The sequence below is a fragment of the Nelumbo lutea genome, chromosome 5 (genome assembly GCF_056320005.1).
Source record: "Nelumbo lutea isolate HS-2025 chromosome 5, American lotus-T2T, whole genome shotgun sequence".
Taxonomy (NCBI): Eukaryota; Viridiplantae; Streptophyta; class Magnoliopsida; order Proteales; family Nelumbonaceae; genus Nelumbo; species Nelumbo lutea.
Genome location: NC_142688.1, coordinates 40,742,614 through 40,765,772, shown reverse-complemented (window position 1 = coordinate 40,765,772; position 23,159 = coordinate 40,742,614). Strand labels below are relative to the sequence as shown.

The window sequence follows — 23,159 nt, the reverse complement described above, 5'->3', positions numbered from 1 at the left end:
CCAGAGGTGTCTTCTCCATCTGAGGAAGGTTGATTTGGATGCACATTTTTCTAGCCTACCTGTTTCCAAACTTTTCCTTTTTCCAGTTTGAGTTGCCCAGGCTTGGCTTGGTAACTGTTACCTGAAGTTTGGACATTTTTCATGATGAATGACTCTTTTAAGGAAGATGTTGTCATGAGGGTTATTTTTAGTCCCCCTAGGGGAGTTGCATACTGTTTCCTTTTGTTTTCTTTTCGTAATAATTTTTTAATCTCTTAAACTACATAGATAAACAAAAGTTTGTAAACAAAATAAACAGACAGTTTGATTCCATAAAGCTGTTTTTGGATTGAGGTGGAAATGGAACAGCAAGAAAGGAAAGGATTCCTGAACTGCTATTTTCCGTCTTCTGAGATTTAGATTGAAAAATGAGAAAGTACAACATACAGAATGTAATGAATATAGTGTTACATTTTTCATCAATTCAATGGATGTTAAAATGACAATGGGGGCTTTCATTGTAGAATCCACCAAATCATGGATAATTTCCTGCTTTTGTACTCCTGCCTTCAATCCAAGCATAGCATAGTACAGTGGTAGTTAGTGTGTCTTTTACACTGCTGTTAGCTTTACCATGACATCAGTTGAAGCTGTTGCTACTTCTTACTGGATGCCATTCCTCAACTTTTCCCTACTTGCTTGTCTCTATTTATCCTGTTTTGACCATGGCTGTTAAGCAACTCTGTTACATCTGTAGATGATTGCAAAAATAAGTCAAGAATGTAAAATACTTTTGTTTCTTCTTCTGGGTGAATATGTACCTATGCTAGATAGTTTTTTGCAATACTCCATCTTAATAAAGGCTTAGAATTCCATTTCTTTCTTCATACATAAATCATGATAGTATATCTTGTGTATCTCTGGCACATATTGTCTCCCTAATGGCTCCATGTTGCATGTTGGTTCTTTTGATCATGTTTTTTTTTTTATAGTTTTTGTGTAATACAATTAATATTTAATATTTATCACTTTGCCTTCTCAAAAAATAAGTTCCACTCTTGGAAACATTTCATAGTCTTTGAAGCATACCTGTCAAGGCTGGACGGGTGCTTAGCCTGAATGCCATGATGTATATAAGGAAAAGGTGCTTATACAGGCAGCTAGGCACCTGCCTAGGTAACAAAGATCACAATATCGGCCTTGCTTGGCACATGATACGATATGACTGGAGGTGTATATCTTGCTAGTTGTGCGTATCGGGCCGATACGGGCGCATATCGCCTTGTATCAATGCGTATCGGTCTTATACCATGCGATACGGACCGATACACGCGAGCTTGTTTATTAAAGATAAACACTAGGGCAACTCGAACCTGGGTCTCCTAGCATGCCATGCGCCTTCATCTTAACACAACTCGTAAACCATTAAGCCAATTTAGTTCTTGTATAAATAATTGAAATAAAATAACTTTTATTACATATAGAATTTACATATTATATGTAATCCAAATAAATAATATATTTATGTTCAACAATTTTAACTAGAACAATATTCAAAATTGATATTTTGTAAACCAATGGAATAAATAATCTATCAAATCTACATTAAAATCAAAATATAATTTTAATCTCAAGAAAATTATGCAAACAAAACATTAATAATAAAATAATTATTTTAATACTTAAATTAATATATATTTGAATTATCATTTAATATTTTAATTTACATTACATTAAATAACAACGTATTAAATATTTAGAAAAATAAAAAATGTTTAGAAAATATTTGAAAGTATAATATTAAATAGAATCTATCAACTCTACTAATCAAAATTTATACCAAAAATGGTTTTTAATTTTAGAAAAAATATAGAAACAAAACTATCAATAATGTAATAATTATGTATGTATTGAAATTTATATTTTTTATAAATTATTAATTGATATTTTAATTTAGATTTGAGAATTTAATATTTGGTTGACTTTTTTGTTAATGTAAAAATTTAATTTTGTGGTATTTATGCATCCTGCTATATTAATTGTAACATATTTTATCATATATGCCATTAAAATGTACATTTCCTATGTATTTATACATTATTTGTGATCATTTGATTTTAAATTTAGTGTTATTAATATATTTGTGGAATTTGTATGTGCTTCCTCATTGTATCTAAGCATTTGCATGTTCTTTCGTCCGCATCCATGTGTTTCCAAAGCGTATCCGTATTCGTATCCAAGTTATTTGATACGATACTCAATACTGATACTTTGATACGGATACGCTTTGGATGCATTTCCAAAGCGTATCCGTATCCGTATCCGTATCAAAGTTATCCAAGGGTTTTGAAAAGAGAAAAGAAAGAATGAAAAAAGGGTATTTTTTTTTCTTTTTCCTAAAACTACTCTTTCATTCTCTTATATTAAATAAAACAGGGTGCAGACGTGCAGTCCCTTGTTCCTTTTCCCTATTCATTACTTTCTTTCTTAAAATTTTTATTAGTATGATATGACATTAATGGATATAAAATGCAAATTTCTTTTAGACATGATGATTTATCATGCTTTTATTAGAAAGTTAATTTTCTTACTAAAGAAGATTACTATTTTTTTCTCAATTTATATTTATTCTAGGGATTTTTACAAAAAAAGTTTCATTTATTGAAAAAATTGGTGATGCTTTGGAAAAAATGTTAAATGTTAAAATCAGTGAGTTTAGAAAATAAAGTTTCTTTTTGGACAAAATTGTCCTTATCTTGTTGAAGATTTCTGGGTTATGCTCCACCATCATTATCAAGAGCTTCCTTTGACAAAACATTGGCAAGCTTCATGTGCATGAACATAAATCCAATGGCCATTGGCAAGTCAACCAATGTCTTTAAAAATGGAATAATATCGTCACTGTTGCTCTTGCCAGTCACGACCAAGAGCAGGCATTGTGGTGTGAAAACTTATATAGCAGAAACCAAGGTTCAATGTATCAATCCAATATGCCCTGTATTGGGCGTATCATATTATACTGTGAGGGTTCTGATACACCTGTTTAAAGGTGTTTTCAGGAAACCCTTTATTTTATTTATTAAATAATATAAAAATATCTATAAAAATGAAATTTTGAAAAAAACTAAAAAAAGATGCATGATTTAAAGCAAGGTTCAAAGTATCAAAAACACAATTTTAAGAGACGTATCTGGATACGCTTTGGATATCTATAGATGCAAACAAAAAACCAAGATATGGATGGATACACTATGAAACTCAAATGAATCCTAAAGATATATTAATAACAATAAGCACAAGGTATATATGACAATAAATAAGTTATTTAAACATGAAAACCTTGCTTTAATGGTTTAAATGTAGTGTGAGAGATGAGGACACAATTGCTAACTTCATAAAAATGACAGAAAAACTAAAATATGTGCATAAATACCTTACCTTGATTTTTAGGAAATCAAAATAATTTGTCTTAATATTTGCTAATATATAAAATTTAATAATCAATTTTAGCATTTATTGACAAATATCTAGGGGTGATCATCTTGGCTTGGCCCAACTTGGAAATTCCAGGTTTGAGATTGGGTTTTCTTTTGAGGTTGGCCCAACCCATATATTTAAATATATGTATTTTATATATAAATATTATAATATGACATAATATATATTATATATAATATTTTATATTATATAAGGCATCAAAAAAATTATATGCATATTGATATTATATGCCATTTAATATAAAGTATTATATAGGTAATATTTTATATATAAAAGACTTAGGCTTGACCCAACCCATAATCACCCCAATGAACATCCACTAAAAAGAAAAAGTTTATTTAAGGATCAAAATGCATAAAATTTGAACAACAAAATAGATGTGGGTGTACTGGTGGACTCATGGTGATTACAAGCTAGTAGAACAGTTCCAAGAGGAGCTCTACTTCAGGTTGTGTCCTGAAATCTATGAAAATCTTGATACAAAAATACATCAAATTAGTGCTCCAACATTTGAGGTACTTATGGTCCTAGCTTGTCAAATTTGTATGTTTGTAGAAAATAATTTGTTAGTTAGGCATTAGTTTCTTTCACTAAAGGCTTATAGAAAGCTTCCTCATGGGTTGTGTTGCAGGAGATGTGGGCAGTGTTTATTTTGGCCCAAATCATCCGATGAAGCCACATCGTCTTTGTATGACACACCATCTTGTCCTCTCATATGAGCTCCACAAGAAGATGGAAATATATGTTAGTTATTCAGAAACCAGTATGTCTTATTTATTTTGAAAATAATTAATAAGCAGTAGTTGCTAGTTGTTTTTATATCTATTAATTTATTTATTTTTTACCAATGAAGCGGCCTCACAAGGCATACCCTGTCGAGCTTGCTCAGTTCCATTCAGAAGATTACATTGAGTTCTTGCACCGGATAACTCCTGAAACTCAACATCTGTTCACCAATGAACTGGAAAAATGTATGTTTAAGTCCACCCAGTGTATTTTGTTTTAATTTTTTTTCTCACTTTTATCATTGCTAACACAACATAACATCTAATATATGAAAAATTGCATGGTTCAATTTTAAGAGATTTATGCTGTGTGAATGCGTCTTCTCTCTCTCAAACCCCTTCCTCTCTTCTTTGATTGACCCCAAAGAAAGAAAGAAAGAAAGAATAATGACTTCTGTAACTCTCTATTTGGAGATAAATAGTTTTGATCATGTTTGTCCTTTTCTCATAGTTGTCTATATCTATTGATAAAAAAGATAATAGTTTTCCATATCAATCTGTTCATCTTCACAAATGCCTGGTCAGTGCTAATGATTGGGTAGACCATATGCTGAAACCAAATTCTCAATTATTTTTCTATTTATTGCTTTTAAACCTTGTTTTGGCCAACATTTTTAAACTTAAGAATGATTTATTCTTCCCTGACCCTTATACTTTATGCTATATTCTTTTTTATCAGCAAAAAAAGAACAAAAACTTTATTAATACTACATTACTACTTTATGCTATATTATCCCTTCTGCGGCTCTACACATTGATATTAAACTATTTGATTGATGGGGATGCACTATTGTATGATGTGTCAAATTTTTTTTTTGATTGAATATCCACAAAAATGTAGTAAACTTGTTTTTTTTTTTTTTATGAATGATAATAAATTTATTAATTCAGAAGCAAATTTAGAGTGAATTCATACAACATCCTAGGGAGAGGCGCGAGATGCAGCCCCTCCTTGAATCTTACTAGTAAACTAGGAAAGAAAAGCAAGAATCACAACTGAGCCCAAAACAATTCTTCCCTATTTACCCCTTGCTTGTCTAACACATCTGACAAAGTATTTTCTGATCTCCCCACCCACTGTACAGTGACCAACATATTCCTTGTCAACCAACTAAATTTCTTCATTTCATTCTTGTAACGCCACATAGCCTCTTCAGGATTTTTCAACCAACCCACCACCACTTTGGAATCCCCCTCGATTGTTAGGTGTTGTACCCCCAGCTGGTTTGCAAATTGCACCCCTTGTATTGCAGCTAATAGTTTTGCCCTGATGGAGTTCCCAATCCCTAAGGGGCCTGAGTAGAGCAACAAAATCTCTCCCTTCTCATTTCTCAAAGCACCCCCATTCCGGATAATCCTGGATTACCCATGCTACTTCCATCAAAGTTCAACTTCAGTGAGCTTTTGGATGGAGGAGACCAACTTGTAATTGATTTGTCCTTTAGGGATGAACACCTCGCTACTGCTGACCAATTTCTCCAAAGGTCATTAAAGGAGAATTGATGAAAGATTTCCAAGGTCTTCAGCCAAGGTATTGCCCTATTCAGCACACAGTCTTTCAATTCCTCACTGCTCATTTCCTTTTCTTGAAAAATTCTAGCATTCCTTTCTTCCCAAAGAGTCCAAATCAAGGCAGCACGAGCACATCTCCACATAATTCTCCCTATTTTTGTAGGCCAATAAAAGGTAGAATGGTTGAAGAGCATGTGAACTTCTGCTAGTAGACTCCAACTACTCCCAAACAACGAAAGTAGCCAAGCCCAAAGGTCCGCAGAAGAGGGACAAGATATTAATAGGTGGTAACGATCCTCACCGTGAGCTCTACAGAGGATACACCAACTAGGAGAAATACAGAGGAAAGGTCTTCTCTTTTGTAGGTTATCTAGAGTGTTTACTTTCCCATGGAATACTTCCCAACAAAACGCCATAATTTTTGAGGGAATTGGCCTGCACCAAATTTCTTTTGATGGAAAGGGTTGGTGAGTAGAAAGTTGAGAGATGGACTTGAAGAAAGAAGCACAAGTGAAGGTTCCATTGGGTCTAGGAGTCCATACCCTCTTATTTGGCTTGGAGGGATCCAAACAAAACTGATTAAGACAACCAAGCAAGACAGAAAGAGATTCAATTTCGTCATCCCTAAGTCCTCTACGAAATCCAAAATCCCAAGTAGGATCTAAGGGTGTTCCTAAAGGTGAGGCAAATTTTGAGATCACCTCTTTTTTGTACAAAGAAACTGAAGGTAGCAAAGGGAACAAATCCTTTATAGCCCCTTGATTGCATATAGTTCCTCCCACATCTCATTACTCTCTCTATAGGAATTAGGGCCATAAACATTGGTTAAGACCCATACACACCCATCCTCTACATTCTTACACTTAATGGAAACTGAGAATCTGCCTATCAATTCTTCCACTACTTCCACCACATCCTCCCTCCACAGTGTTGCGATCCCCCTTGAGGCTCCCCAAGAAGGAGACGAACTCCAACCTAAACCTCTAGACCTTCAAAAACTCCTCACCCATCTCCTATCTAATTCCATCATTTTGGATTCTTGTAACAACACAATATCAAGTTTTTCCCTTCGGAATAGGTCTTTGATCACCCTTCTCTTTCTTGCACTCCCTAACCCTCTTACATTCCAAATAATAATTGTAATCGAGACAAAATAGCAAAAACACCCATGAGAAGGCCATAATCTCCTCATTTTAGGCCCTTCCTCCTATCCCCTCTACCACTAAATTCTAAATCTCCCTCAATGTCTAAGATTAGCCTTTCCACTTCAGATCTTTTTTTCTTCTTTGTTCCTTTCCCCCCCTCCTAATACAACAATCATCCTCTTTCTTTTCTCCATCCTTTCCAGCTAATGTCTGAAGAAGAATTTTACCCTGCTCACACTTAATTTGGCTACAACATCTCTCTAAGAATCCTTCCTTTTTTTTAGTTCCTCCATCATTGTACGGATCAACTTCCAAATTCTATCCACCTCCCCCTTACTACTTCCTTCCATCACCCTCTCTCCTCCTTCCACTATCACCCTCTCTCTTGCTTTAGAACCTCCTGGATGGGAAGCTGGAATATCTGTTACAGGCATACCACACAAGTCAGTACCTAAAAAAGAATTGACACCCATACCTGGTAGGACGGGGGTAAAACTAGAATCACTGGAATTGAGTTGCTGACAGGTGAAAATGGTTTTAAGGCCTTTCCCCTTTTTGGACAAAGTTGTGAAGTAGACATAGTGAAAGAATCACTTCTTGACAACCTACCCACTTGGAAATCCTTTCTCTTTGTTTTTGACACTGGAATACCCACATCCATCCTCACGGCCGATTCTTGTCCCTCTCCACCAACATCCTGTAATTCATTAGACTTAGGGTCAGCTCCCTCGACGAAGGGAAGAGGAGTTTTCACAGCTTTAGGACCATTTTCTTCGCCATTCCTAGTCTTCCCGCCACCTGCCTCTTCAATCTCTTCCTCTAAAAACAACAACTCTGCATGCAAAATTTCTATTTCAAGTAAATCATTGTTGCTTTTCAGAGACAGACTTCCCAGACTTACAGTTTCATCTCTATCAGAATCGTCACTGCTGTTTTGTTCACTCAACCAATCTTCAATCCCTGTTCTGTTCAAATCACTAGGCTTCAGGTATCTCGGGTTGCGCCTATCTGGTAAGAGACGGTTCGCCAGGTTGGATGGGACCCACTGTAGAGAGCCTCGAGACTGAGAGTCTTGAGATTTTGTGCTTGAACTATTCGACCGAAAGGAGGGATTCGAGGTAGAAGAAGATAGACGCTTAATCTCGTCTATCAGCTCATCCCTCCTCCCAGTCACATGCTTACTTAAAGGGTCCCTTGGCCCATTTGTCTTGTAATGGGCCTTGCGCTCAAAACTTGTAACATAAGAACCCAGCTTTAAAACCTTTACTTGAGTTGCCTTCTCTGGCCCACCAGAAAAGGGATCCACTCGACTGGGCCCATTTTCTAAGTCTTTTCCTCCCATGTGACCTCTTAACAAGTCACACCCCTCTGTTTTAATGGTCGAACCAGCAACCCTCCCTTTTGTATCCGTCTGAGGTTGCTGGTTCAGCCCTCTCCCTTTAAACACTGGTATATTTTTGTCTTTTTCCCTTGACACCACCTGTGCAAAAGATCTGCCATTTGTCATAGCCTTTTCTTGCTTTCTATAGGTTTGACCTTCCATCTGCCCCAATGCTTTTTGGCTTCCCAGAATTTGTTGGCCCTGTTTAGTGAAACATTCCTTCCCATTTGAATTAACCAATCTCACAAGTCCACGTAATGCTTCTTCTTCCTCCTTCTCCCCTCCTACCATACGAGCCTCCTTCCACAGCCCTGCTTCAATGGAGGATGCTAGCCACACAGAGACAAAACTCCCCTCTGTTCGTACCTCTACCTTTCGTGGAATGTCTTCTGGTTTCACACCACTTAGCAGGATTGCTACTGAATAAAGATCATCCCAGAAAGCTCCTTTCAAGATTCCTCCACACAATACTGCTATAGACTCTGCTACTTCTTGTTTCCACAGATGAAATGGCAAGCCTATTACATGCACCACCACACCATCTTCGACAAAGAAATCCTTGGAGTTGGATGTTGGATTCCATTTAAAGACTGTGAATGATCTGAAATCAGCCTGAATATTGATAGCTGATATTTCCAATTCATTCTCTACTGGATCTAGGAGGGCTTTACAGTTATCAAAGGGGGTTACTATGAAGACACTCTTCAGCTTCAACCTGGTTGCCAGTAAGTCAGCTACCCTCCTCCAATCATTAACCTTTTCCTTGGCTTGTATCACAAACTTACACTCCCACTCTTCTTTCTCTAGACCTCCCACCATTCTGCATTGGCCTTTTGTTTTTGCCATGACCACTGGCCCTTGTTCTACCCTGCTGTTGCTGAGATATGCCTTCTCCTCCCTTATGGAGGCTTTTTTATCATTTACTACTCTTTGAGCTAAAAACTCTTTGAGCAACCAGTCAACTTCCCCCCATCCTTGGCTTTGTTTTCCTGTTGGTAGACACACCAGTTGCCTTCGTTTCTTACCAAAAAATTCAGACAAAGCTATGAAGAAGCCTTTTCTATTCCTCTTACATTCAACAGCATATCTTCTCCCTTATAATGTACTAAAATCCTGCCAGTTTATCTGCTTACCTTTTGAATAGGCTCCAGCTATGAACTCTCTTAGCCACTCGATCACTTCTAATCTTTCTAGCAATATTGTACCCTTTTTCGCTTCCCTTACCTTTAGGCTTACCTTCCCCTTGATTCTCATCTCTTCGAACAGGAAGCTTTTTGCTTCTATCTTCAAGGATCTCCTCCACTGACCTGCCTGCACGAACTCCATTCCCTTACCTTCTTGACAACTATTGCTACATGTCAAGGATCTCCTCCACTAATGTAGTACACTTGTTCAAAAAGTTAATAGTAAATGATCTAAAGAAGTATTATCACTTGGATACTCAGACATGGTTTTTGGGACATATACAATAGAACTAAACAAGAGAATACAAAGGGATGACCATGCAAGGCATGGATTGAAGAAATGAGAAATGATCAAAATAAATATATTTTAGTAGAGGACATGACTCATGAGAGTCCAATGCTGTAGCATGACTAGTAGGGCGCAAATGTATTGCGTAATTGGGGGATGGCCCAAAGTGAAGAACAAGTATGTCAAAGAAAATGGATCAATGGGTTGGCTACTAAATGTAGTCTGAGTGGTGGCAGGAACTTAGTAAGTGGAATCAGTCATCACCATTAGCTTTGCAAAGAATACACTTGAAGGAATGAGAGATCCATCATATGGATGGCCGAACCCTGCAGGAAGGTTGGGCGAAATTTCAAAAGTTTCCTCTCCCTTCATCTGGGAATCACATTCCCTATTTTAGAAAATCTGCATTTTCAAGGATCAATCTTGAACCCTAAGTCGAACCAGATCTGAACCAAGAGTAGGAGAGGGATATACCTGATATGGAGAAACAATATCTCCCAACGAAGGTGTTCACGCCCAAAAAGACTCCAAAGACTGCTCCCACTGAAGATGACACAGTGAATGGTGGAGTAGAATCAGCAATGTTCATCCGACGAACCGAACCCTTCGCAAGAATTCGTTGGAGGCTATGAGCACAACTTCAGATCAGCCTTTCTCCAAAGGCTGATATCAAGACCCTTCTTGATCGCTCCTACAGTGGAGATCGAACTGGCAGTGTGGCGGCAACTGGAGGAGAACGCAAGAGCAGAAGATGGCGAAGCTGTCTTCTCTCTTGGTGATCTGAGATCTGATATCTGAGAGCTTGGGATTGACTGAATGGTTCGCCCCCTCCTCCTTTTATAGCCATAAAGAGAGCTCCTAATCTCATTAGGAGTTTCCTAATCCAAATCTGTATTTGGATAAGGAGTTCTCTTTAAGAGATAATGATAAGTCCTTATCTTATCTGCAGATTAGATCAGCTCTCTCCTAATCTCATTAGGAGGTTTTCAGATCTAAATCTTATTTAGATCTAGACTCTCTGAGTGGATAGGGATAACTCCCTATCCTATCTGCTGATCTAAATCCCAGATCCGCCCTTATTTAACTGATCATATCAGCCCAGTTCGAAATGGGCTTTAGGCTCATGAAGTCTAAGTGCTCAGTATGCTTCCAAACTGCTGCCCAGTAAGGACATAAATGCCCTTACATTCTCAACACTCCCCCTCAAGCTGAGCATAGATATTTGTCATGCCCAGCTTGTTCAAATTGTTGTCAAGCTTTGATTTGGAGACACCTTTAGTAAGACAATCGGCCAATTGATCTTCAGACCTCACAAAAGGTAAACAAATCTCTCCATTGGCAACTCTTTCTCTAATGAAATGTCGACCAACCTCTATATGCTTTGTACGGTCATGTTGAACAGGATTGTGGGCTATGTTTATGGCTGCTTGATTGTCACAATATAATATCATTGGAGTACCAATTTGCAGTCCCATTTCTGTTAACAAGTTCTTCAGCGATAACAATTCGGAAACTCCATGAGCCATAGCTTTGTACTCTGCCTCTGCACTAGATCGAGGCACAATTGATTGTTTCTTACTTCTCCAAGATACGACATTACCACCCACCAAGGTACAATAGCCAGAAGTAGACTGCCTATCATCAATAGAACCTACCCAGTCAGCATCAGAATAAGCCTCTACCTTGAGATGCCCATGATTAGAATACAACATCCCTTTTCCTGGACATCCTTTTAAATAGGCTAGTATTCTATTCACTGCTTGCATATGAGATGATCTAGGCTTGTGCATATATTGGCTAACCACACTTACAGCATATGATATATCTGGTCTAGTCAACCACAAGTAGAGAAGGCGACTGTCAAGTCTTTAATACACAACTTTCTCAAGAAGGACATCTCCATCATCAACTCCCAACTTATGATTGGGATCAATTGGAGTTTCAGCTGGTTTACAATCCAATTTCCCTACTTTCTGAAGCAGATCAAGGACATATTTCCTCTGAGAAATATAAATGCCCCTCTTTGACCTTGCGACCTCAATCCCTAGGAAATACCGAAGATTTCCAAGATCTTTAATTTCAAATTCAGTAGCAACAAAAGACTTTAGTTCAGCAATTCCAGCGATATCGTCCCCTGTAATAACAATGTCATCAACATATACTTTCAACATAGTCACTTTTCCATTCGCTCTCCTGATAAACAAGGTATGGTTAGCTTGAGATTGAGAAAAACCAATTTTTAAGATAGCTCTTTTGAATTTGTCAAACCAATCTCTAGGGGACTGTTTAAGGCCATAAAGGGATTTCTTCAAACGACAAACCTTTCCTTCACTTCTAGGGATGGTCACTCCAGGAGGAAGTTCCATGTAAACTTCTTCCTGAAGGTCGCCATTAAGGAATGCATTCTTAACATCCATTTGATACAAGGGCCAAGAATAATGGGCAGCAAGAGATATGATAACTCGAATTGAGTTCATCTTGGCTACTAGAGCAAAGGTTTCCTGATAATCACTGTGTAAACCCACTTGCAGCCAATAGGAACTTTGCCCACTGGAAGAGAAACAATTTCCCATGTCTGATTTTTCTCAAGCGCGTCCATTTCCTGGTTCATAGAATCCTTCCGATGAGGGAACTGCACTGCCTCAGTAACACTGTGAGGGATAAAAATAGAAGCAATGGAAGAGATATAGGCACAATAAGAGGGAGGTAAGGTATTATAAGAGACATAATTTGAGATAGGATATTTAGCACATGCCCTTTTTTCTTTACGAACCACAATAGGAAGGTTAAGGTCAGAAACCACACTAGGAGGCTCAGTAACAGGTTCACCGCAAGTATTAGAAACAAGAAGAGGCTCAGAATCTAGATTACTTGAGTCTGGGAAGTCAGATTGTAATGGATATTCAATCTTTGGAGTCATCCTCTTTTTTCGTCTAACGATCCATTGGTGCCAAGACCGAGGTAGAGGAGGAGGCACAGGAGGAGTATTACTACCACCACAAGGAGGAAGAGGAGAAGGAGAAGGATCAACTATACCGGTTACAATTGGAGCAGGAATCGACATACAGAAAGGAGTCCGATTTTCACTAGCATTCTCCCCTTGAAGAGAAGGACGAGAAGAGGGAAAGAAGGGAGTAGACTCAAAGAATGTAACATCTTTGGACACATACCTTTTTTCAGAGTGAGGGTCATAACAATGGTACCCTTTTTGGATTGAAGAATATCCCAAGAAGACACACTTAATAGACTTTGGATCAAATTTCAACCTAGAAGGACTCATGTCATGGACGAAACAAACACACCCAAAGACCTTAGGAGGAAGATGGAAGGTATCCTCATCGAGAAAAAGGAGCTGATGAGGAGATTGGAGATGAAGGATCCGCGAAGGAAGTCTGTTAATAAGATATACAGCTGTTTGTAAAGCATCCCCCCAAAACCGACTTGGCACATGCATCTGGAATAACAATCCCTTTGCAACTTCAACTACATGTTTGTTTTTCCTCTCTGATACCCCATTTTGTTGGGGGGTATGAGGACATGAACTTTGGTGAATTGTTCCTCTCTCTTCAAGGAAAGTTTGTAAGTGCTTCTCAAAGTATTCCTTGGCATTGTCAGATCTAATAATCTTAATTTTCTTTTCAAATTGTGTCTCCACCATATTAAAAAAGCCTTTTATAATTGAAGGAACTTCATCTCAGCTCTTCATCAAATACAGCCAGGTATATCGAGAGTAGTCATCAACAAAGAGAATAAAATATTTATAACCATCCATACATGGAATAGAATAAGGTCCCCAAACATTAGTATGTATTAAATGGAAAGCAACATTACTTCTCTTGTTACTTGCAAAATCTGTGGTTCTACATTGTTTTGATAGTTGATAGACTTCACATTGTAGACCAGAACTAGACAAGGACTCAAACAGACTAGGAAACAAAAACTTCAATGAACCAAAAGATACATGCCCAAGACGGTGATGCCACAATTTCAATTGACTTAGTTTTTCATCATGATAGGACTCAAACTGAAACATTAACCCAAACTTTGGAGACTGATCAAGAAGATAAACTCCATCGGCTTCATGTCCACTACCAATTGTCTTCCCCGTACTCAGATCCTGGAAGACACAATAAGATGGAAAGAATGTTACAGAACAATTGTGAGACTTTGTAAGAGAGCTAACAGATAAGAGATTTTTATGTAGTGGTGGGACATGGAGAATTGATCAGAGAAAGGCTGCTGGTAAGTTTAACTTCACCCAAACCTGAGATTGGGGTCTGAGATCCATCAACAACAGTAATCTTACCTTTCCCTGAAAAAATTTTATACATGGTAAAGTAAGAAGGCATACCAGTCATATGATCACTGGCTCTTGTGTCAATTATCCAAGAGCTTGAGGATGAAGCATGACATGCAAGTGCAGTACCTGATTTTGCAAAGGCATTGAAAGGTGTATGTGAACCAGCAAATGTAGGCAACCCACTCTTTTCAAGATGGAGCAAGATGCCTCTCAATTTTTCCATCACATCAGAGGTGTCATGAGTAGATGCCTGAGCAGAAGAACTTCCCTCAAGCATGTGAGTCTGAGAATTATGACTAGCTGTAGCAACATGAGCATTTACCTTCTTTCCGGTTTTAAACTTCTTAGGCTTTAGGTGAGGGTTTAGTTTCCAACACCTATCCTTGGTGTGTCTTGGCTTCTTGCAAAATTCACAAATTACATTTTCAGGTTTACTAGAACTCTGTTTGGGTTTTGTAGACACAAGAGCTGTGTGCTCACTGACAGGAACTTGCATCATGGCAATCCTCCTACTCTTTTCATTCTACACCAAAGAATATGCCGTGGAGAGTGACAAAATATCAGCACTAAGGATGTGTTGCCTGGTGAAATCATAATCGACATTTAGTCCAGCAAGAAATTCAAAGATTCGGTTTTTGTCAATGCACTTCCTATATTGTTCAGCATCAATAGGATCCTTCCACTTCAAAGCTTCTAAATGGTCCATTTCTTCCCAAACTGATTGTAAGGAAGAGAAATACATGGCCACCAATTTCTCCCCCTGTCGCATATTACATGCTTCTCTCCGCAACTGATAAATTCTAGCCGTGTTCTTCGCTTGAGAATAAGTTGAAGTTAACCTATCCCAAATTTCCTTAGCTGTTGGAAGGAATATATAGTTGCGGGCAATGTGAGGCTGCATAGAGCATACTAGCCATGACATAACCAACAAATTATCTTGCTCCCATTTGGAATAATTTGGATCTTTAAGATTCGGCTTAGCTTCCTTGCTGGTAATAAACCCAAGCTTACCTCTTCCTCCGATTGTGAGCTTAGCTGATTGAGACCATTCAAGAAATTTTTTTCCATCAAGTTTTACAGTAGTAATTTGCCCTCTAGCACTGTCATTACTTCCCGGGAGGACATAGGTAGGTACGTACACATCCTTGTGTGAATCCATTGATCACCACCAGTCTAAAAACATTTTTCTCACCAACACCACAATCTCCCAACACTAGCTGAACACCCAAACACCTTTCTTTGAAAGTTAAGCACGGGCTACAACAATAAACAGAGAAAAAGAAGGTGCTGGTGGCAAAATAGGGGAAGAAAAAAATTCCCAAAAATAATTTTAGGGCTCCAAAAAATATAAGACTGCTTCCTGTAATCTCAGAAAATCACTGCACTTCAAATGCAAGTGGGTTTAACAGCAACCAGCCCACCATGCGAGCATGCAAACCCTAAACTCCAAATCTGTAATTTTCGCCAATTTTATCTAAAAAATCGAAGAAAAATGTAAAAGAGCTTCAAACCTCCATGAAATGTATATTAAAATTCCTCTAAAAATGAGGCGCATCAAGGGGTGTCAAAACCGCAAATGAATGCCGCCGACTGTATGGACTACTGACGTCAACTGGCACTATGCTGACGTCAGCAGGTTCGTCTGCTAGTCACGACCAGTGGCGGATGCTCTCCTTGATCTTCTGATGCTTTGATACCAAGTTAAAGTACTTGAGATTTGAGAAGAAGAAGAGAAGGTGGAGATGAAGAAGAAGAAGAGAGGAAGAAGAGTCTGTCGAAGAAATCAGGTGTGTTACTGTTCACACCTGAAGAGCCTTTTTAACTTTTTTAAGAAAATTACAAATGAGCCCTTGAATAGACATCCAAATACAAAAAAGAACGAAAGGACATAAATGCCCTTACATTCTCAACAGAGAACATCAGAGAGGGTGAGTCCAAGGGGAAGGGAGATGGTTCCTTGACCAACTATGGTGGAGAAAGAACCATCAGCAAGTCTCACCTTATCTCGACCATATAATAGATGATAAGATTGAAAATAATTGGACTTACCTGTCATATGGTTCGAGGCTCCAGAATCTATCATCCAAGGAGAGTTTGAGGGATGAGAGGACACATGGAAAGCTGTGGAAAAATTACCGTTACCTGATGTAGATGCAAAGGAAGTCGAGGGGGGAGAAGCAGAATCTATCTGGCGGATTGCCCTCCCATATAGCTCCAAATGGTCACAGAAAGAATTAATGATATCTTCCATCGGATCAGTCACGGAAGGACTTATAGTAGTGGTAGATGATTGAGGCTCTTGAGAGGCTAAGTTTGCTGCATTAAACTTCCTTTAACCTTGCTATCCTGGCTTCTTATTTTGATCTGGCTTTTTACTCAGTTCCTGAGCCCACTTTGGCTTTCCATGAAGCTCCCAACATGTCTCCCGAGTATGTCTAGACTTTTGACAATGTGTACACCATAGTTTATCTTTCTCATCAACTTTCTCCTGGAAGTCACTCTTCTTGAAGGAATTTCCACCACCCGTAGCAACACTCCCTTTAGTTGCTAATGCAATATGCTTTCCCTCAGGATTATTCATCACATTCCTTCTGCTCTCTTCTGACTGTACTAGAGCATATACTTCTTGTACTGATGGGAGATCTTTACTCCCCAATATCTGAACCTCGATAGATTCATATGTGGAATTCAGCCCTAAGAGAAAGGCAAACACTTGTTGCTGGGAAACCAGAGACTTGTATGCTTTGGCATCTACATCACATTTCCAGTCTATATTCTGATAGTGATCTAGTTCCTTCCAAATTGAAACCTATCATGTTCCACGCCACTAGACTGGGGTTCTTTGATTCTACCATTGATATTACCCCACTTTTCCCTTGCAGTTTTGTAGAGCTTGGTTCCCCTTGACCATTCTAGGTAGTTGAGGCCATCAAAGGGAATCACAGCCATGGGGAAACTCATGTCAAAACCTCCACTCATCCCACTCTGACTAGAGGTTACACTAGACATACCAGAATCCTCAGAAGATATAGAATCTGAATTCGGTTCAGTCGCAACCCAGCTAGAGAACAAGTTTTCAGTTCAGTCCAGACTCACAGTACAGTTAAACAGGTTGAAGTCTTAGTTCAGCCAATTCTGGACACAAGAAACTTGTTCTCACACAGAGTAATCAAAACTGATCACACACCATTACTGTTCTCAGATTTCGGCCGTACTAAACCAGTTCAGATGTGCAAAGCATATCAAAAAACAGGTCTGACCAGTCCCTCCAGCAATAAATCATCAACTTTCACACATCAACTTAGGTTCAATATGAACAGAAGAAGGAAACAAACTGCTGTCACAGAAGTTACAGATTTGCAGACCTGAAAAACCCACCTTTCAGGGCATAAGGAGGACGACTCGATCCACATACATTGAGAGAAGACACTCTCACACCAGCCGCAGGTCATTAGACCCACATAACCTACTCACCTGGGTACAAAAGGATCAGTTCGATCCACAAAACTGAGGAAGAAAGAAGAAAAAACTAACTCACAGCATTCGGCTTCTCTCCCCCTTGATGATTTTTGGGCTCACGGCCAAAAGAGAAAAAAATCGCAGTAAGCTCCCTCACACGTCCACCAGAGATCTTTTCTCTTTGATTTGATCACCAATAGACAAAAAAGGAAGATTGGATCTGCCGCCCTGCTCCTAAGATTGGATCTGCTGCTCTGATACCATGTTTTCTTGGTGAAGAGGTAGTGCGATTCCAGAGTAGTGAGAAGAGGAGAAGAGAGAAGAGAGAAGAGAGAAAAGAGAAAAAAAGTCAGCTGGTGGTGCCAGCCTTTTTAATATTTATACCAGGGCTACCGAACAGAAATAAAAAAAGGTGTAATTACAAATGTGCCCTTGCGGCACTAAACTGAAAAATAAACTAAGTTATTCAACACCTATCAATTAGCAGCTAAAGAAGGCTATTAACTTTATTATTCTATTCTTTCTTTCTTTCTTTTTCTCTCAAAATCCTTTGATCTTTTTTAAATTTCAATAGTAAAACATTAAAACAAAGTATAATTGAATATATATATATATATATATATATATATATATATATATATATATATATAGAATATAATAAAATGTATTAACGCATACATTAATAAGAATGTCAATATACATGATAATATAAAAGGCGCCTGCCTTGTCATTTTTGTTGCCTAGGTGGGCGCCTAGGCAACTATGCCCTCAAGCCCCAACGGAAGCCAAAATCCCAATTTAAAGACAAATGTCTTTTATTCTTAAACAAGTAAATAGAGTAGAGAGAAGGGAAAAGGTCTTTTAAGGCTGAATTTCCCACCCAGACATCTTCCCAAAAGAGAACAGAATTCCCTGAGCAAACATCATACCTGACAAGATTAAGAAATTGGGGAAGGATGTATGAATCGCTTTCCAATGAGTTGTAAAAGTAGCCTGTCAAAAAGCACCAGCATCCCAGCCATTATTTGAGTGACCATGATCACTAGCTATAACCTCATGCCATAACAAAGCTGTATTCTTCAAAAACTCCACCATCTTCTTTTATTACATACCTTATTTCTATTTAAATAGTATCAACCAATCATGTATGACCACAAATGCTAAAAGCAACTAGCATGAATGTACTGAAAAAAAGTACATGTGATACTATGTTAAATAAATACTGATAAACAAGCAAATAATGTTGCTTATCAAAAACAGCAAATGATGTTTTAAAAAACTTTATGTTTGACTAGGTTGACCTAGTCAATGCTTAGTATAACTAAGTGACTACATTGTGAGTATTGATCGAGTAGTTAGTGAAGCAGTCAGTATGGTCCTCAATTGACTAGTTGATGACCGAGCAGGATTCATGTAGCAAAGTCCAGATAGTTGGGTGGGGTAGGATTGCTGGGGAATCTTAGCAAAGTATAGCTGGTCTAGGGTCAAAGGAGAAGTATAGAAAATTCGGGAAATCTAAGGTTTAAACAAAGGTAGGGGTTTAGGATGTTGTCTAGGTTAAAGATGGGACTATTTGGGGCTGGGTCCATTAAAAAGGTAAAAAAAAAAACAAAGAAAGTTAGTAAGAGAAGTAAAGAGGCATGGAATTGAGAGTCCAGGAATGTTGATTGATTGAGTAATCTGTTGGGTGATTGATGGCCTTGCTATCGTTGGATGTGGGTTGGTACATATAAGACTGGGGGGTAGAGTTTTAAGTTTTTTCTTGTGTGCTTTGATTGGAGCTGTTGTCCCTATTGGGAGCTTTGATAAGATTGGGTAGAGAAACCTATTTTTTCTTTTCTTTGCATTTGAGTGATATCTTATCACCTTTCTTGTATTATCTTCTCTTCTTAATAAATTTTCTTCTTATTTATTACCGAAAAGAATGTTGTCTAGTGGTAGGAAGGTTAATGAATGGATTTTAGGGATTAGAAGTAAATGGTGAGTCTTACTTGTAAATGATGAATGGATTTCCGGGTCTATGGTGCAGATTAATCCACTTCTCCAAATCTTAAGAGGATGTATTCCTGCAAGAATGAGGGAACTAGAGAAGAGAGAAAACCTGGAATCACTCAACCAGGGTTTTGGGGGCAGGGATAGAATTCACTAGGATTTGGGAATCATCAAATTCATTAAATGATTTTTCTCGAAGAACACAGTTCAAGATTATATATAGACTTGGACTAAGAGATATCTTCATAAGCAAGTAATTTTTTCAATTTTTGTCACCTGTTTAGTGTCTCATTTACTTATGTAATCTGTTTGTTGCCTATTCCACTTTTATGACCTACTTGTTGCTTGTCCTTGTTCTACTCATTTCAATTGCCTGTCATCTACTCAAATTAAACATTTAGCTTATCATTTTCTTCTCACCTACTTGGCATCTGTTTATAATTTCCTTAATGTATATAAGGATGACTATATATGCATTCACCTATTTGTCACCTACTTAGAAGTCACTTTCTTACAACCAAACAAAACCAAAAGGGGACGAAACTAAAACTCTAACACATTTAAGGGACAAGTGTTCTTGGAACCAACAACCCTAAACAAAAAGCCAAAATGTCTAATATATTGTTCTAATTTGACCCACTAAGTGAATCCTAAGGCATGAACCACATACAATGTGCAAAATGACTGAAATATAATAATACCACCTCAAAATTGTAAAATAGATAAAAAATTTGGAAACTCCTATAGTTTTTTTTTTTTTTCTTTCTTTTCTGATAAACAGAAATGTAAATGTATTGCCATAGAGGGAGAGAAATCTTTTAAACCTATTCTAGTTGATCATTCAATTTCTCCATTGTTGGAATAAGGCTTTGTTCAGTTGTGTTGTATGCAACGGAAGAGAGCTCCTTGTGCATGGAGGAAAGAGACTGCCTTGTGGTTGGAGGAACATATCCATTTCTTTTATGTAGACATTCTTGCTTCATTATATCTAGTTACTTGCATACTTCTATTACCTAATCTTTTGCTAAGCGTTTGTAATTACTTTGCTCTTCTATTTTTTCTTTTGTTTTTTTGGAGTTCATATGTGAGCCAACCTGTCTTCTTGGATCAATTTGGGTGTTGATTTATCCAGTTAAATTACAAATTTTTTGATAAATTATAGTCTTTTTCCCTTTTGGTCCTCTATAATTATCAACAAAACCATTTTTTCCTTTTGTTCTATTCCTTCAGATAATCTTGGAGATGATTGCCCAGTTTTTGACAACTTGTTTGAGTTCTGTCAAATTTATGCAGGAGGAACAATAGGTGAAGTATAACTTGACACCAAATTGATTTAAGAATTTATTGCATGTTTCAAATTGGAAAAAAGTAGCAAACTTCAAAAAAGGTTATGCTTGGATTTTCTTAACACTCATTTAATGTTGCAAGCAGATGCTGCACGCAGATTGAATAATCAACTTTGTGACATTGCCATAAACTGGGCTGGTGGTCTACACCATGCAAAGAAGTGTGGAGCATCTGGTTTTTGTTACATGAATGACTTAGTCTTGGGTATTCTGGAACTTCTTAAATATCATGCACGGGTTCTATATATTGATATTGATGTGCATCATGGTGATGGAGTTGAAGAAGCATTCTATTTCACTGACAGGTACTGGAAGTTGCTTGTTTTGTTCGCAGGATTGAGTGGAGTTGAAGAAACATGCAAGAATTTGGACTAGAGTTAATGAATGACATGGTAGACATATTAATCTAGGATGTCCAAAGTTCAAGCTTTGTCAATATAAGCAACCAAGAAAACACCATTCTCAATATAATAAACCAGTTTCTGTTGACAACTAAATTGTGTGGTCTGCACTTCAGCAAGGTAGCAACTATGGTGTGAGGACCAATGTTTTAAAACGTGGAAGCATGATGCAAGGTGTTCTGATAAAACTCAGATTAGATGTTCATATATGTTCAGATCAGAAGAAAGAGAAGGAAGAGAGAGAGAGAGAAGGAGAAGAAGAAAGAGAAGAAAAAGGAGAAAAGGTCACAGCCGAACTAGAGAGCAAAAATTAAATCCCTCTAGTCGGCCCTTCTTTTATTTATACTCTTCTAAGATATACAAGGATTACCATTGTGCCCTCACTTAAGTGAGAGCCACATCAGCTGAGCAGTACATATATAACTAAACATAAAAGGACTGTACTACCCTTGTACAGCCGGCTCTAACACTCCCCCCAAGCTGGTCAGTATTTTTCATATAGTCCCAGCTTATTACATATGTAGTCCACTCTTCCCCGATTCAACCCTTTGGTAAACAGATCTGCCCATTGATTTCCTGTGTTCACATATGCTGTACTTATCACTCCACTAAGCACCTTCTCACATACATAGTGGCAATCCACTTCTATGTGCTTCGTCCTTTCATGAAACACTGGATTAGAGGAGATACGAACTGCAGCTTCATAGGAGTGTCAATCGAGTATCCCATCTCCTCTAGTAGACGCTTCAACCACACTAGTTCGCATGTCGTGTGAGCCATAGCCCTATATTCAGCCTCTGCACTGCTTCTTGCTACCACTATCTGCTTCTTACTCTTCCATGTCACTAAGTTACCACCAAGAAAAGTGCAATACCCTGTAGTGGACCTTCTGTCAGATATGCACCTAGGCCAATCAACATTCGTGTATCCCTCTATCTCAAGGCTTCCTCCACTCTTATACAACAAACCACGACCTGGAGCACCCTTCAAATACCTCACAATCCTTAGGACTGCCTCCCAGTGCGGGATTCTAGGATTCTGCATAAATTGACTCACTACACTGACCGCAAATGAGATATCAGGTCGAGTGATGGTTAGGTAATTAAGCTTACCCACTAGCCTTCTGTACCTTCCCGGATCCTCAAACTCCTCACCCGTATCACTACCCAATCTAACATTTAGTTCCATAGGTGTTTTAGCTTGTCTGGCACCCAACAACCCTGTTTCTTCTAGCAAATCAAGAACATATTTCCTTTGGCACAGATTAATACCACTCTTGGACCTTGCAACCTCTATCCCTAGTAAGTATCTTAATTTGCCAAGATCCTTTGTTTGGAAGTGATCATGCAAGTAAGTCTTCAACCTGTCAATTCCTGGTCTGTCACTGCCTGTGATAACAATGTCATCTACATATACCACCAAGATAATCTTCCCAGCATTTGATTCATAGCTGAATACGGAATGGTCAACCTGACACTGTTTCATTCCAAACTTCTTCACCACTTCACTAAATCTCCCAAACCATGCACGGGGAGATTATTTAAATCCATGAATAGCCTTCTTAAGTTTACATACCTTCTCATCCTCTCCCTGAGCAACACACCCTGGTGGTTGTTCCATGTACACCTCCTCAAGAAGATCACCATGTAAAAAGGCATTTTTGATGTCAAGCTGAAACAAAGACCAATCAAACATAGCAGCAAGAGAAATCAGAACACGAACTGACCTAATTTTGGCAACCAGAGAGAAGGTGCCTATGTAATCAATACCATACTGCTGTGAATAACCTTGGCAACTAACCGAGCTTTCAACCGTTCAACACTCCCATCAGGTAAGTATTTAACCATGTACACCCACTTACATCCGACCACATGCTTACTAGGAGGAA

General features: G+C 38.1%; 1 protein-coding gene and 1 long non-coding RNA gene across 3 annotated transcripts in view; one reads left to right on the top strand and one right to left on the bottom strand.

Annotated features, from left to right (window-relative positions):
- LOC148851925 (histone deacetylase 9) overlaps nucleotides 1-23,159 on the top strand; it is a 74,341-nt gene that overhangs the window by 2,155 nt on the left and 49,027 nt on the right. Inside the window, exons 2-5 of one of the 2 annotated variants that reach the window (XM_088946757.1) lie at nucleotides 4,109-4,221; nucleotides 4,331-4,448; nucleotides 20,755-20,829; nucleotides 20,956-21,175. In XM_088946757.1, coding sequence (XP_088802883.1) covers nucleotides 4,109-4,221; nucleotides 4,331-4,448; nucleotides 20,755-20,829; nucleotides 20,956-21,175 — 526 coding nt within the window. Of the gene's footprint in view, nucleotides 1-4,108; nucleotides 4,241-4,330; nucleotides 4,449-20,754; nucleotides 20,830-20,955; nucleotides 21,176-23,159 lie in introns of both variants that reach the window. The other variant, XM_088946758.1, reaches the window with a different exon arrangement.
- The window catches only part of LOC148851924 (uncharacterized), a 73,480-nt gene continuing 50,624 nt past the window's right edge, over nucleotides 304-23,159 (bottom strand). The window contains exons 2-3 of the long non-coding RNA XR_016099627.1: nucleotides 18,462-18,525; nucleotides 304-730 (exon numbers count right to left, since the gene is read on the bottom strand). This is a non-coding gene — a long non-coding RNA (uncharacterized LOC148851924). The remainder of the gene's footprint in view (nucleotides 731-18,461; nucleotides 18,526-23,159) is intronic.